This window comes from Geotrypetes seraphini, chromosome 1, assembly GCF_902459505.1.
Source record: "Geotrypetes seraphini chromosome 1, aGeoSer1.1, whole genome shotgun sequence".
In the NCBI taxonomy this organism is placed as follows: domain Eukaryota; kingdom Metazoa; phylum Chordata; class Amphibia; order Gymnophiona; family Dermophiidae; genus Geotrypetes; species Geotrypetes seraphini.
In genome coordinates this window covers 33,392,327-33,409,231 of record NC_047084.1, presented here as the reverse complement: position 1 = coordinate 33,409,231, position 16,905 = coordinate 33,392,327, and the positions used below count along the sequence as shown (strand labels likewise).

At 44.5% G+C, this 16,905-nt stretch overlaps 1 protein-coding gene across 1 annotated transcript in view; it reads right to left on the bottom strand.

Annotated features, from left to right (window-relative positions):
* Window positions 1–16,905, bottom strand: part of LOC117353538 (betaine--homocysteine S-methyltransferase 1) — an 84,745-nt gene that overhangs the window by 38,312 nt on the left and 29,528 nt on the right. The window contains exons 2-5 of the mRNA XM_033929568.1: window positions 15,067–15,199; window positions 7,540–7,658; window positions 2,117–2,308; window positions 1,834–1,981 (exon numbers count right to left, since the gene is read on the bottom strand). Of these exons, the coding sequence (XP_033785459.1) occupies window positions 1,834–1,981; window positions 2,117–2,308; window positions 7,540–7,658; window positions 15,067–15,199 (592 nt within the window). The remainder of the gene's footprint in view (window positions 1–1,833; window positions 1,982–2,116; window positions 2,309–7,539; window positions 7,659–15,066; window positions 15,200–16,905) is intronic.

Genomic DNA, 16,905 nt, shown 5'->3' with positions numbered 1-16,905 from the left:
TCAAAACCATACAGTGTACACACCAGCAAATTTAAGATTTTGGAGGTAGTGAAACATAAGGGAAGGAGCAGACACCTAAAAAAGGTTTAAAATACCATCTCTCCCCCATGATTTTTCTCATAGATTTTTCTCATAGATTGTAACAGTCTTACTCACTGATCTGTGCTGCAGCCTACCTCAGCTCCAAAAGGTGGATGTGGGTAATGAAATCACTGCCTCAAACAGACCACTCCATAGAAACATAGAAATAGATGGCAGATAAGGGCCACGGCCCATCTAGTCTGCCCACCCCAATGACCCTCTCCTACCTTTCTCTGTGAATAGATCCCACGTGTATCCCATTTGGCCTTAAAATCAGGCACGCTGCTGGCCTCAATAACCTGAAGTGGAAGACTATTCCAGCGATCAACCACCCTTTCAGTGAAAAAGAATTTCCTGGTGTCCCTGTGCAGTTTCCCGCCCCTGATTTTCCACGGATGCCCCCTTGTTGCCGCGGGACCCTTGAAAAAGAAGATATCTTCTTCCACCTCGATGCGGCCCGTAAGATACTTGAATGTCTCGATCATGTCACTCTGCTTTCCTCGAGTGAGTACAGCTGCAACTTATCCAGCCGTTCCTCGTACAGGAGATCCTTGAGTCCCGAGACCATCCGGGTGGCCATTCTCTGGACCGACTCCAGTCTCAGCACATCCTTACGGTAATGCGGCCTCCAGAATTGCACACAGTATTCCAGGTGGGGCCTCACCATGGATCTATACAATGGCATAATGACTTCAGGCTTACGGCTGACGAAACTCCTGCGTATGCAACCTATGATTTGCCTTGCCTTGGATGAAGCTTGCTCCACTTGGCAGTCTTAAAGTTCTCACTGACGATCACCCTCTAAGTCTCGTTCTGCTTCAGTTCTTGTTAGGATCTCGCCATTGCAAGTCTTGCATGGATTTTGGCTGCCCAGGTGCATGACTTTGCATTTTTTGGCATTGAAGCTGAGTTGCCAGGACCTAGACCAGCGCTCCAGTAGGAGTAGTGTCGTGCATCATGTTGTCGGACATTGAATTTATGTCTGTTGTGCTTTTGCCCACTACATTGCTTAGTTTGGTGTCATCAGCAAATAATGTTATTTTACCTCGCAGCCCTTCTGCCAAGTCTCTTATAAAGATGTTGAATAGGATCGGGCCCAGGACTGAGCCCTGCGGCATTCCACTGATTACCTCTGTCATTTCGGAGGGGGTGCCGTTCACCACTACCCTCTGAAGCCTACCTCCAAGCCAATTCCCAACCCATTTCGTCACTGAATCTTCAGGCTGCCAGTCAGACTGGTGTGCGACTGCCTCAAACCCCCTGCAGACACAAGAGGGAGGCAAAAACATAGCCCCTACCTTGCAGGATACTGCTGAGCCCCCTCCGGACACCTGACAGCCTGCACTAGAGCCCCTGTGACACAATAAGCAAGCAATGCTACCAGGGGAATGGACCCAGAGCTCCCAAAAAGCTTCTGCAGGCTGGCCAATAGGTACCACAGACAATTTACCCATCAGCTGCAGACCACAGAGTTGAACCCTTGATAAGGGGCACTCTGAACACCGAAAGTTATTGAAAATCTGTGAAAGCAGCAGCAAAAGACCGAAAAAAATAAAGAAATATACCGAGCAGATCAGAGAAGACTCCTTCCAGCTCGCATGAAGGAAAAACTGAAGGGGGCAGCACAGCCCTCTAGTGAAGGAGAGGGATTCAAAACTTGGAGTGAATTTCTTCTGCACAGCTTGTGAGCATGGGGATAGTACTCGTCCATACAGAATGGCACACCTAGAAGTCTTTTTACAAGCTACTTACCAGCTTTTACAAGTTGTACCGCACACTTTCCAGCTGGTATACCATTTAAATCTCCCTCAGGACCTATACACATTGTAGCAGCAACTGGTTTGCCAGATCCCTTCAGCACTTCAACAGCCCATGTAGCTTCCTCTATATGTTCAAAATACTGAAAGACAAGAAACAAGTTCCAGCTTAAAAAACATCCCTCTTTACAGAATGTTCTATTAATGTTCAGATTATGGAGCAGGTTTTAAAATCCTCCATTAATAATGCCGTTAACAAAACTCAGCAGAATTCTTACCTCTGCAATCAAGAAGTCCACTTTCTTTTTCTCAAAAACAACCAGCTGCTTCTTGAAAATTTCTTTCACATATGCTTCACTCTTGCAGCTTAGGTATGATGGAGTTTGGCTAACTCCTCCAGCCACCAATGCATCCCCTTCATCTGCCACTTCTCTTGCAATGTCACAGGCAGCTTCATTCACCGCTTGACCCTGAAAAGTCACGAGATATGGCAAGACTTACTTTGCTGACTGTAATAGTTGACTCTTGTAGTTCTTAAGAACCTTATTCTGCCCAAAAGCAGGGTAATAACAGCTGTTCAAAATCCATAATAATAAAAGGCTAAGCGCGCATGCGCTTTTCTTTTTTTTTTTTAATTATTTATAAAATTTTCATTCTTACAATAAATGAATAGCATAATATTTAGTTTATAATAATTATAGTTGTATGTACAATATCATATCATATATATTGAATCCCTTTCCCCTGTTATTTGTTTTTTCATTTTTTCTCATATTAATTTCTATATTTCCCTCCCTAACCCTATATTATTATTATCAATGTGTTAAGATATCTGATCTTTAGAATATTTTGTCAATGGATCCCATATTTTCTTAAAATTTTTTATATTTCCTTGTTGTAATGCCAATATTTTCTCCATTTTGTAAATGTGACACACCGAGTTCCACCAGAATGTATAATTTAGCTTGGTATAATCCTTCCAATTTTGTGTGATTTGCTGCATGGCAACTCCTGTCAATATTAAAAGCAATTTGTTATTGTTTGCTGATATTGGACTTTGTGTTCTCATTGCAGTACCAAATAATATGGTATCATATGAGAGACCAATATGATTTTCTAGTAATATGTTAATTTGGGGCCAAATTAAATTCCAAAAGGCTTTTATGCAAGGACAAAAAAAAATTAAATGATCTAATGTCCCTACTTCTATTTTACAATGCCAGCATCTATTAGATCTAGTATTATCTATTTTTTGCAAGCGCGTCGGGGTCCATAACACTCTATGTAATAAAAATATCCATGTTTGACTCAGATGCTGACTTTGTTAATCTTAATCTCCAGGACCTGAATCTTGGCCATTGATATGCAGAAATTGTCTGTCCAATCTCAATGCTCCAAATATCCCTAAGTCCAGTTTTCTTTTTTTTATTTAGAAATCCATATATTAATTTATACCATTTTGCGGCTTGGTGTCCCAAGAAATCCGCCTGGAAACATAAAACTTGCAAACTATATTGGGTATTAAGATCTTTCCATTCAAAAATCGTGATTCCTGGTGGCGTGAGGTGTGCTTCTGTGTCACACCTCATGGCGCCTGCACTAGCTGGAGGCGCATGTTCCAGAGACTCCTCCCTCCCGCTGCTCTTCAAAGCGGCCTGCTGAGGTTCGCCAGCCGCTGTAGCTAACCTCGCAGGCCGCTCTCCACCTTCCCGATGCAGATAAAAAAGGAAATCCAGGTAGGCCGGAGGCTGCGATCGGCAGCGACTGCTGCTACTACTCCAGCCGCCTAGCTCCTCTCTGCCGGCCCCGGACGGCAGCCCCCTCCACCCCGTCCTGATCACGAGGGAGACTGTGCAAGGGGAAGGGGAAGGAAGGAAGCGTCTCTAGCACCCGTTAATGTAACGGGCTTAAAGAGCTAGTAGTGTATAAGATGAAAAGGGAGCACTGGCTCCTTGTAAAAGCCAGAACCAAGGCTTTCATTTGTTCATAAAATTCTTTATGGTCTGGCACCAGAATATATCTTAGTTCATTTGTACTTCTGTATTCTTCAATAAGAACTCTACATTCAACTCAGTAAATTCTTTTAATAACCTAATTCACAATGCTGGAAAACCACCAGGTCAATATCTATAGTAGGCCACCTATGGAATAGGTCCCCACGCTTTTTGAAATAAATTGGTAATTCTTATTTTCAAAACATTTGAAAAAACTTTCTTATTTGATCAATACTAATGAAGGAAAAATTATGTTCTTAACTTATTTTCTTTCCTTTAGACACAGCAGATAAATCCAGAGACTAGTGGGATAGCACACATCTACCAGCAGGTGGAGATAGAGAAACTGATTTAACAGGTGGTCCTATTGGCTAGCACACCTCCTGCATCTTCAGTATTGCTTCTTGCCCAAGCATCAGGAATCAGTAATATGCTTAGTATGTAAAAAACTTCTCTCATAACAAATTTCAAAGTTAATAATACTTAATACAAATACCAACTATAACAAAAAACTTGCAAAAGATAAACCAACAGACAATATCCAGAAAGGGTGGTGCTCTGGATTCATCTGCTGCGTCTAAAGGAAAGACAACAGGTAAGAACATTTTTCCTTCCTTAGCAACAGAAAATTTCAACAGAAGAAAATTAATTTTCCAGTCACAGCCAGAATTCAGGAGCTAGTTGATAGTGACAGTCTGCCTGCTGGAGATAGCACATTGAAGATACAGGAGGCGTGGCAGCCAATAGGACCACCTGTTAATCAGTTTATTTTCACCTGCTGGTAGATGTGTGCTATCCCCTTAGTCTCTGGATTCGTTTGCTGCTGTTAAGGAATATGCATTAAAGGAGGAGATTTTCATACCTGTCACTAGAGAATGACACTGGGACAAATTTCTCTGTCCCCACAGAAAATCATTTTCACATCCCATATCAGAGTTCTTATCCTGCCCTGTAAGCTCCATCCTCATCTGCACAAGCCTCAAACACTTGAAAATCATAAGTGTTCAAGGCCTGTGCAGTTAAGGCAGAGCTTACAGGAATGGGGTAGGGACAGCGACAAAAATCACAGGGACAGAATGGGGAAATTGAGTTCCTGCAGGGACGGGGAAAAATTTGTCCCCGTGTCATTCTCTACCTATCACTTCCACTATATGCAAACTCTTATGCATATTCATTAGGGATATCCTGAAAACCTGATTGGCTGGTGGTACCCCAGGACAGGGTTGGGAACCACTGGCTTAAAGGAAACAGTTGCTATAAAGAACCATATAAAGCCAGGACTGCCTTCATGAGATTCTATTTATGTGGTTAACTTAAACTGGTTAAAAATGCCAACTCCACTCCTGGAATACCCCCAAAGTAACCAGATTTTGTTTGGTCACTAATCAGGTATTTTTAATGGCACTACCTGGATAAATGCAGCTGAAATTGCCCAGTTAAACCTTGGCCAGGTGATTTAAACAGGCAAGAACATTTCCTAGCCATTTAAACCATTTTGAATTCAGACCTGGTGTGATTAAGAGGAAGAAGGGAGCCCTAATAGCTGGGTCTAACTGGAGTAGAGACCTTAATTGAGCAGTATTCCATGTCTTCTCTCCAGGACCTAAAATGTTATAGAAGAAACATATGTAGTTCTTGGTATTTATGTGATGTAGGAGAACTCACTGCAGACATGGGGGACAAGGCCATCCACCGCCCCATGGAGCGGTGAATGGCCTTGTCCCCGCAGTTAAGAGATGGAAGGCGCGCGTCACCTCCCTCCCCCTTACCTTCACAGCGCCTTAGTAAAAAAACAAACAAAAAACAAACTACTTAAGCCGGCAAAGCCTGCCTGCCTGCAGTCGCGTGTGTTTGGGTGGAAGCTTCTCCTCAGATGCAACTTCCGGTTGCGTCAGAGGAGAAGCTTCCGCCCACACACACGTGATTGCAGGCAGGCAGGCTTCGCCGACTTCAGTAGTTTTTTTTTTTTTTACGAAGGCACTGTGGAGGTAAGAGGGAGGGAGGGGATAATGTGTTCCTTATAGCATCTGTTGTCTGTTGCCTCCTGCCCCTGTATTATTCCTGAAACCATGCTTAAGAACAGTACAAGTTTCTTTCCTATATTTTATAGGAATCAGCAGCCAGGAAACTTTTGTTTTGTGTTTCCCATGTCATTTACAGGAATGTTCAATTTATTCAATTTTGACTATTTTTTCCATAATGGGAGCAGCGATGTTCCGAGAGTGGGGCAGTGGAAGCGGTTCACCCTGGGTGCAGCTAGTAAGTGGTGCCACAGTTTGGCGTGTATAGCTGTCAACTCTGCTGATCCTACCCCCTCTGTTAACTTCCTGTTCCAGGGCAGGGGACAGGCAGAGTCGACAAGTGCACCCACTAGACTACAGTTCAACGTCTCCCCCTTCTGCTTCTATTCCTTTCTCTCCTCTCTTCTACCTCCCAAAGTATTTAGATCAATGCTGTCTTGTTAAAATGTTTATTTTATTTTTATTTTTCCTCTAACTCTACTTTTCACTTCTCTATTACCCTCCAGGTACTTTAGTTAGATTGTGAGCCTTCGGGACAGTAAGGGAATTTTTCAAGTACCTTTCCTATTTCTAATCTTAATGTATATTTTGTAAACCGCTTAGAACCTAACGGATGTAGCGGTATATAAGAAATAAATTACATTACATTACAGTCCCGCAACTGCTCCATGCACCCCCAGATGGCAACCAATGCATGTATACCACTGAATGGGAGAAAAGTGAAGTGCACTCTCTCTCTTGCAAAGAGGGTGCACATGTGCAAGGGCACTCTCATTCCAAATAGTGCACACTCTCTCAAGAGTGCAATATTATTGTCAATTGATAAAATGTGAGTTTGTGTATATTTCTACTGTTTCTCAGTTTTACAGTTTTCAATTCTTTACTAATGCGCCGCAAAGGTAAGGGGGAGGGAGGGAGATTCTCAGGCCGCTGAAGGGCGGTGAGGTGGCGAGAGGGAAGGGTGGATGCTGCGGGGATGGGGATGGGGAGTGAATGAGACGGCGGGGACAGGGCAGTGAAGAAAACGGCAGGGATGGGGCGGTGAAGGGGACAGATTTTTTCCCCCGTGTCATTCTCTAATTGTCAGCACTACACAAGGCCTGGTTCCTCCCTAGCACTGACTGACCAGCCCACTTTTTTTTGGCCAGACAATATTCAGCAGCACTGCCTGGCTTAGTACCACTGAATACTGATGGTAGGGTAGCGATGGGTGATTTAAGATGACCAGCATCTTCAGCCTACTTAAAATCAGTTTGATATATTAGTCTCTATGTGCTTTTGCATTAAGTCTACATTATCCAGTACTTAAATGCAACAACCAAGAGGGAAAAAAAACCCCAAAAAAACCCAGATTTAATGCCGTCACTACTTAGGCCTTAACTTCCTCCAATTCTTATAAACCAGTACTTAACATACCGTAAGTGTTCCAGTTCCCAAATGTAGGTATCTAAAATGCCACTAAAATTTGTAAGGCTACTGTCCAACATAACCTCCCCATGTTCATTGGCATTTGAGTTTTAATTATGTTCACTCCCCAACCAGTGGAGCTGACCAACCCCAGTCATCTGCCTCTCCTTTTTAGCTCAACCATCATTGCTCTGTAGGTATATTCACTTTGAGCCACATGACAGGCACATAGCCTGCGATACTGTAGTAGGTAAAAACATACAGATCACATTTACTTACAGAGAATTTCTCAGCTACATAATTCCCACGGTTCTCTAGCTTGTCATCACTGGCATAAAAGGTGAATGTCTGCATAACATTTGATCCAGCTCTAAGGAACTCTCGATGAAGCTGCCGAACTGTAAAGTAAAAATTGTATGTAACAGGACTCCACTTAATAGCAGATATGAACTCAAATCAAAATATTTTGTAACTCATGAGGTGGCTTTAGCATATTTTAAAAGCTTCTGGCTAAGTTATTCTGTTCTAGGCAAGATCTGTACAAATTTTAAAATGTTTAATACATTCTTAACATGGATAGCAGCTTATAGAACTGTTGGGTACTTGTCTGCTTCAGATCTCAAAAATAATTCTGAATCAACTTCTAGAATCAGAATGCCAAGTCTTACATTGGAGTTTCCTTATCCAAACTAACAGCTTATGATATTGTTTTAAATTGTAGTTTTGATCCAGTAATTTCCCCATGCTTCCAACTCTGACCCAGCATCTACTAGAATCAGTAGCGTAACATAGTAAATGACGGCAAATAAAGACCTGAAAAGTCCATCCAGTCTGCCCATTAGTTATACCTATTAAAAATAATTGATTAAATTAACTTTTCTTCGATATTTCTGGGTCATATATTGTAAAGTCCACCTGATATTGTCCTAGATTCTAAATGCTGAAGATGCTGAAGTTGCTGTCCAAGGGCTAGATTCACTAACCTGCTCGATCGGGCCCAATCCGGGCCCGATCCAGGTGAGTCTGACAAATTCAGTAAAAACAAATATGCAGATGGGGGGGGGGCGATTGGAGGATCACCCCCATCTGCCTGCATGGATCGCTGTTGTGTGATCTGCGCAGACCATCTGTAGATGATCTGTGCATGCCCATCTGAGTCTAGGCTTTTTTTTTTTTTTTTACTTTTACCTGAGTCCTCTTCACAATGCGGGATTGCTATGCATCACCTCAGAAACATTTGCATTTGAAGCTAGAGCAGCTGCCTGTCCGCAGAAGACCTTGCCTGCTCTTGCCCCAATTCTCCTGCTCTCTGCCACCCTTCCCCGCAGTGCAGCCCCGCTTTAAAACCACAGGCTTGCACTGTGGGGAAGGGCGGCAGAGAGCAGGAGAGTCAGGGTAAGAGGAGGCGAGGTCTTCCGTGGCCAGAGTGGAAAACACAACAAACCGTTCAATACTGCATTTCTTTTTTTCCCCAGAGCCAGTCTGCTCCAAAGGATTTGAAAATCATTTTTGTGCTGCCTCTGGTTTAGCACTCAGGCAGCAGAGAACATCGGGGTGGTTGAGACCAGAGTTGGGGCGGCAGAGAGCAGGGGGAACCTCGAAGAAGAGGTGTTTTTTTAAAGTTCCTTCATTTTCCATTTGCAGCAAATTCTACTGTCAGCTGTGCAAGAGCTGTATTGTAGAGGTTTTCGTTCATATCAGTTTGGAATTCAGGGCAGCATGGAGCAAGAGAGTCAGCAGGGACGTGAGCAACTGGTCCTTACCAGACACTTGGTTTTGGCTCGGCCAGTCCAGTCGGTGTACCTGAAAAATGTTGGTGAATCGCTGTCTTGCTAGATTTGCATGCGTGGATCGGATCGGTGTGGCCAGAAGGTTAGTGAATCGGGTTGGGGTTGTAAACCAATCGGTACACGATTGGTTTGCTTAGTGAATCTAGCCCCAAATTCACTCCAGCCTATCCAACCATCCTGTTTGCAAGATATCTACCATAAAGTCTGGCCAGTAACATCCTCATGTTCCAAGTTAGTGGAGTTCCCATTGATGCCCTCCCAGCTCAATCCTACACCAAATCACATATGGACACAGACCATGCAAGTCTGTCCAGTATCATCCTTAGCTCTTTAGTTTACATTCTTCATTTTCTAATTAGAGATCCTCTATGTTTATCCCACACTTGAATTCCATCAGTTTCTCTCCACCACTTCCCTCAGGAAGGCATTCCAGGCATCCACCATCCTCTCCGTGAAAAAAATTTCCTAACATTGCTCCCGAGTCTTCCTCCTTGCAACCTCAAATTATGCCCTTTAGGTTTTACCATTTTCAAAGAAATTTTGTTCTATATTAATAGCTTTCACATATTTAAACATCTATCATCGCCCCTGTCCCCTCTTCTCCTCCAGAGTATACATATTTATGTCTTCCATCACTTTTCATACTTTTGGTTCAAACCCCTTACCATTTTTGTTGCCTTCCTCTGCACCGCTTCAAGTCTTTTTATATCCTTCACCAGATACGGCCTCAAACTTAACATAATACTCCAAGTGCAGCTTCACCAACAACTTATAAAGGGGCATCAACACCTCCCTTCTGCTGGTTATTCCTCTTTCTATACAGCCTAGCATTCTTCTGGCTACAGCCACTGCCTTATCACACTGTTTAGATGCCTTTAGACACAATCACCCCAAGGTTCCTCTCTCTCTGTCGGTGCTTATCAACCTATCACCTTCCAGCACATACGGTTCCCTCAGATTTCTACCCCCAAATGCATCACTCTGCACTTCTTTGCATTGAATTTTAGTTGCCAGACATTAAGACCACTCTTCTAACTTTTGCAGATCCTTTTTCATGTTTTCCACTCCCTCCAGGATGTCCACTGTTACAAATCTTGGTATCGTCTGCAAAAAGGATAACCTTACCTTTTAACCTTTCAATGTCAAACAGAAATCGGTCCCAGCACTCCACTAGTCATCTTTCCCTCCTCTGAGCGAATTCCATTAACCACTACCATCTGGCGTTTGTCTTGTCAACCAGCACCTAATCCAGTTCACAACTTTGGGCCCTAATTTCAGCCCGTGGAGTTTAAGAGCCTCCTATGAGGAACTGTGTCAAAGGCTTTGCTGAAATCTAAGTAACTTACATCTAGTGCAGGGGTGCCCAACGCGTCGATCACGATCGACCGGTAGCTCAGGAAGGCAACGTGAGTCGATCGCAGAGCCCATCCCGGGCTCTGTGATAGACTCGTGTTCCCGTCCCGATCTACCGGGCCTATCAGCCTTCCTCTCCCCGACGTCCAAGACGCCGGGCATTAGGCTGTTTTTGTCATTTCAGGGGGGGGGGCGTGGTGGCATGGCGGCGGCAGCAGCAACAGCCTGAAAAAGAAATCATCCTGGCCCGGGTTGGTGTCATAGTCCGGAACTTCTACCTCTTCCAGCAGCCCTCTCTCTTCTACATGCTTCCGGCCACACCCCCTGCTCCGCAGCTCTCTTCTGCAACTCAGCAGCAGCGATTGACACAAGCTTCTGACGTCGGGGCCTACCCTCTGCGAGTCCTGCTTGTTTCAACTTCCTTTTTCCACAAGGCGGGACTCGTAGAGGGAAGGCCTCGATGTCGGCAGCTTGTCTTGATCACCGCTGCTGACGAGTTGCTTAAGAGAGCCACGGAGTAGGGGGGTTTTGGGTTATTCCATGTCAAGTGATCAAGGGCTCCCTGCATGACCATCACGGATTTTGATAAAACTTTATGCACAAAGTCCCACATGTATCAAACGAACTTTGGTAAAGTTTTAGTTTCGCCTGTGGAATATTTGTGGAGATATAGCCATTTGTTTGACCCCATACCAACAATGACAACAAAGACAGATCCAACTGGAGAACAAAACTAAAAGATTACAAACATCTGATAACCACCAAACGCACTAACTTCTATGCCCAAAAAATCAGATCCCCTAACCCCGATATCAAAAACCTATTCAAAATAGTCAACCACCTCTACGATACTCAATCTCTTACCGGCCCTTCCTCACTCACCCCCCACCGGCCAACGACCTGGCCGCGTTCTTCAATAACAAAATCTCCAATCTCAGATCCACCCTACCTACTACCTCCAACAACCATCTGAACTATCTGGACAGTCAGTCCCACGACGACGAAACCAGGGCTGATTTATACTGGAACAACTTCACCACCCCCACCTGACAACAATTCTGCAAATTCTACTCAAAATATGCCAATTCCCACTGCAAACTAGATAGCTGTCCACCAAATGTAATGAAAGTTGCCCCGTGCCCCGATCTCCTTCAAAACCAAATTGTATACCTGGATCTCCTCCCAACTACAATCAGGCTCATTCCCTGTGGACCTAGGCCAAATTCTCATCACTCCAATCGTCAAAAACCCCAAAGATCCCATCTCCCATATATCCAACTACAGACCCATTGTGAATATACCCTTCTTTACAAAGTTGATGGAAGGTCTGGTCAACCAAGATTTAACAACATACCTGGACAAATTCAACATTCTAAACGACAACCAGTCAGGTTTCCACTCTGGACACAGCACTGAAACAGTTATCACTTCTCTAGTAGACTACCTTCACAACCTGTTCAGCCAAGGCACAAGTGCACTAGTCCTGCAATTTGATCTTAGTAGCGCCTTTGACTTGGTCGATCATGCCATTCTCCTGGACTATTTGGAGTCTATCGGTCTCTCAGGCAACGTGTTAAAATGGTTCCAGGGTTTCCTAGGTCAACGCTCCTACCAAGTTTACAGTGACAACTCCCATTCCGCCAGCTAGGCCAACACCTGCGGAGTCCCACAGGACTCCCCCCTGTCCCCCATGCTGTTCAACATCTACCTGGTCGCTCTAGGTAATCTACTGCTAAACCTGAAGATCAAATTCTACATCTATGCCGATGACATCACCTTAGTCTTCCCTCTATCCAACATAACCCCCGAGATAAATAATCACCTAGCTTCAATCCTAACACAAATCGAACTATGGATGACCGACTTCAAACTGAAACTCAACTCAGATAAAACCAAATTCTTCCTGGCAAATCCAAACGACAAAATCAAAGACACCTCAATCTCCCTGAATGGCCAAGTCTTTCCCATTACAAACTCCTTAAAAATCCTTGGAGTGACTCTCGACCGCAACCTTACCTTCGAAGCTCACACCGACCTTCTGGTCAAAAAAGGCTTTGCCACCTTATGGAAGCTAAGATCCATCAGAAAATACTTAGACACTCCCTCATTCCGCCTACTAGTGCAATCCTCCATCTTAAGTCTACTCGACTACTGCAACATTATCTACCTGGAATCTTTAAAAAAAAACCATACAAAGACTGCGAATCATCCAAAACACAGCAATCGACTGATCTTCGGACTAAAAAAAATGGGAACACTTTAACTCCCTACTACCACAAACTTCATTGGCTACCCCTGGAAGCAAGAGTGAAATTCAAGTTCGCCTGTTTCTGTTACAAATCCATCCTTGGCTTGGCCCCCCTTTACTTGATATCCCATTTCATCCTAGACCACCCATCCAAACTCACATGTAGAACCCACCTGTTTAGCTATCCTACCCTAAAAGCCTGCTGTTACAAAAGATATCTAAATAGAACTCTTTGCCTTCCAAGCAGGTCAGCTCAATGACTGGCTGGCCCACATCATCTCACGCACTTCATCCTACTTAAACTTCAGGAAACTACTAAAAACTAATATTTTCACCCGATTCACACCCTAAACCCCTATGCCATACCCTGGCCCCTTCTTTCTCACCATGTCCTTCACGCAGATTGTCTTGACCTTCCCTGTACCATTTATTACCCTGATTGTACCTATCCTCGCTGATTGTACCATTCTTCGCCGATTGTACCACTGTTCGCTGATTGTTCTATTTTTCTCCGTTTGTACCATTTTTCTCTGCCATCTATTTTCTCTGTTTGTACCATTGTACCAATTTCGCCGATTGTCCAGCCCTTCATTGTAAACCGCCTCGAACTACTATGGCTTTGGCGGTATATAAGAAATAAAATTATTATTATTGAGGTGCGATTCATATCAAAGGTAAGCACTGGCCTATATGTCAGGTGCCTACCTTTGTTGGAGGTGTGATTGTGTAATCGCATGATGGGACACATGATCGGCGGCTGCTTTTTAGACGCCTGCTAACAAAGGTGTCCATTAGAGAATCTGGCCCTCTGTGCCTAAAGTTAGAGGCACAGACCTCTGAAAATTGATCCCTAAGTATATCAGACATTGGTTTAAAATCTCCACCTAGATCAGTACATAGGTAATTTTGCAGTGACCACCAATACACTAATTTACTTCAAGTTACAATGTTAATATAGACATGTGCAGTTTGAGCCAGTGGCACATTTGAGTCAGGGCCTTTTATGTTTTTTACTGGAGGTGGCGTGGGGAGAGGAATGAAGGAGGAAATGGGAATATTTCCCATGAGAGGGGTTGCAGAGACACTTTTCACAACTTTTGTGGTTGGAAAGAGGGTAACTAGTATACAGCAGCATAGCCTGTAGCTTAAGGTCTCCTGTCCTAAAGGGCTGAAGTGCTCGCTGAACTGAACAGTTTCTCTTCAAGCCTTAAGATTGTAACTTATTTTAGTAATCCTGTGTGTAATAACTTACTATATTTTTAGCTCTATAAGGTTGCGTCTTACGGAGCGAATACTAACTAACCCCCCCCCAACCCCCTTACCTTAATTCCTCCAGCAGTCTGGCAGTCCAGCGCTGTAGGGTAGGAGCTTTCATCCTCCTGCCCTTCCCTCCGGCTTTCTCCCCAGTGGCAGAGTGTCAAGAAGGCAGGAGCGAGTTTTGCGCTTCCTGCCTTGTTCCGTGGTGCTGCTGTGAATGGCAGTCCAGCGTTGTAGGGCAGGCGCTTTCAGCCTCCTGCCCTTTTCTCCTGCGAGAACTGGGGCAGCTATTCAGAGCGGCGGAGGACAAGGCAGGAAGCAAAAACTCACCCGTACCTCCTTGTTGCTCTGTTGGTGCTGCTCAGGAGAAAGCAGGAGAGAAGAGCAGGAGGCTGAAAGCTCATACCCTACAGCGCTGGACCACCATTCACGGAGCGGCACAGGACAAGGCAGAAGCGAAAAACTCGATCCTGCCTTCTTGCTGCTCTGACTCTGCTGCTGGGGAGAAAGCCGGAGGGAAGCTGAAAGCTCCTGCCCTACAGCGCTGGACTGCCGGAGTTAAGGTAAGGGGGGGACCCTGCCTGCCTCCAGGTGGGGGCCCTGCCTGCCTGTCACTAGGCCTGCCAGTTGCTAGGCCACTATGCCTGCCCTGTCCCCGACTAGACCAGTGTTCAACCACCAGTCCATGGATCGGTGCCGGTCCACAGAAATTTCCTGCCGGTCCACAGGACCGGCATGTGCATCAGGCCCAAAACTGTGTTCTTTGACTGCCAGTCTGCGGTGCGATCGATACATTGTTAATAAGATTATATTGTGTGTATATATATGAAAAATGAATGGAAAAAATAGTGCTACAATTAGGACTATGGGGGCAGGGTCTGGTCCACGATTTAGCCCAGTGTTCTTCAACCGCCAGTCTGCAGACTGATGCCGATCCACAAAATAATTTTTATTTCTGCTGGTCCATAGGCGTAAAAAAGGTTGAAGAACACTGCACTAGACCACCAGAGGGGGGACAGGGTACAGAGCCTGGCAGGGAGAATTTGGTTCAAAATGTTTTTCTTGTTTTCTTCCTCTAAGTCTTGGGTGCGTCTTATGGAGCGAAAAATACAGTAAGTTATATTTAGCAATGCAAATTAAGACATTTTACACTCCTACCTGCTTCAGGGTGTTCTACTGTAGCTTCTGGGGTCCAGGGCCCAGCTTTGACATATCCCCGTTTTTCCAAGGCAAAGACAAAACCTCCATCTCCAATTACAGTTTCACCAGCATTCAGGCGTTCCAGAATACCCTGCATGCATGAGAGAATCAGTTTCTAGATTTTTTTCTTTTTCATAATAATTTTAAACTAGCATTCAAAGAAACTATGAAAGGGAAAAGGGGATGGCACTTGATATATACTACCTGTCATTACAATCAAAGCAATTTACATATTATTTACAACTACGGTACTGTACTTACTTTTGTAACTGGGGCATTGAAGGGTTAGGTGGATTGCCCTGAGTCACAAGGAGCTGCAGTGGGAATTGAACTCAGATTACTAGGCTGATTTACTAACCACTAGGCTACAGGAAATATCAATATATACAAGGAATCACCAAACTTTCACCCACCATATTTCGAGAACAAAGGAAGAAAATATTATCTAAGGAAATAAAAATTAAGTTCAAAGTTTGAATGACAACCGATTAACAATACTCATGGAATTTAACCAATCATGGCTGATAATTCTCACTAACAAGATTCTACTAGCTTTTTAGGATCACAGACAGGTAATTAATCCCACTCACTATGTTACAAACATCCATAGAAATAGACAGCAGATAAGGGCCACGGCCCATCTAGTCTGCCCACCCCAATGACCCTCTCCACCTTTCTCTGTGAATAGATCCCACGTGTCTATCCCATTTGGCCTTAAAATCAGGCACGCTGCTGGCCTCAATAACCTGGTAGAAGACTATTCCAGCGAAAAAGACTTTCAGTGAAAAAGAATTTCCTGGTGTCCCCGTGCAGTTTCCCGCCCTGATTTTCCACAGATGCCCCCTTGTTGCTGCGGGACCCTTGAAAAAGATGATATCTTCTTCCACCTCGATGCGGCCTGTGAGATACTTAAATGTCTCGATCATGTCACCCCTCTCTCTGCGTTCCTCGAGTGAGTACAGCTGCAACTTATCCAGCCGTCCCTCTTCATCAAAATCCCAGTGGACGAAGCAATCCAGAAGCTAGAGACACATGGATTACTGATGGAATTGGCTAACCTAATAGCCATTGTTCTCTCTAACCCGAGTGGGAGTCCTCCACCTTCAGTCCTGCCAGTTTGGAGGGGGGTGCCGTTTCACTATCACGTTTTCAGTAGTGAAGGATAGGCAAGCTCTGTCAGATTTCAGGGAACCTGCTTGTTCCTAGTTATTGAAAACTAAAATTTATCCCAGGACAAGCAGGCAGCATATTCTCAACAGTGGGCGATTGTCACCGACGGAGCCCCGCAGCGGACAGCCTCGAAAGCAGACTTACTTGAAGATCTTTGAAAGAGCTTCCGAGTGCTGCACTGCGCATGCACGAGTGCCTTCCCGCCCAAGTTAGGGTGCTTGTCTGTTTTCCACGGAGTCGAGAAGTCCTCTTTTCAGCTCTGCAGCCTTCGTTGCCTTCTCTCAACGCAGCTTTATTATTTTATATTTAAGTCGCTGTGCTCGTGTTTTCCATTCTTCTTTTAAAAAAAATAATTTGATTTTTTTCTTTTTTCATTCAGGTCAGTGGCCTTTGGGCCTAGGCCTGGCCGCTCACCTCGTTCAGTACGTCGGACTTTTTTTTCCTATGTCCTGGCCTCTTACCGGGTTCAGTGCAACAAGATCATTTCCATCACCGATCCCCATAGTCTGTGTATGGTTTGTCTGGGTCCTAAACATTGCCCCGATGCTTGTCTGCGCTGTGCTACCCTTCAACCTCAGACCTTTCATCGACACTGTGCCAATTTTCTTCAACTTTTTGGCACTATGG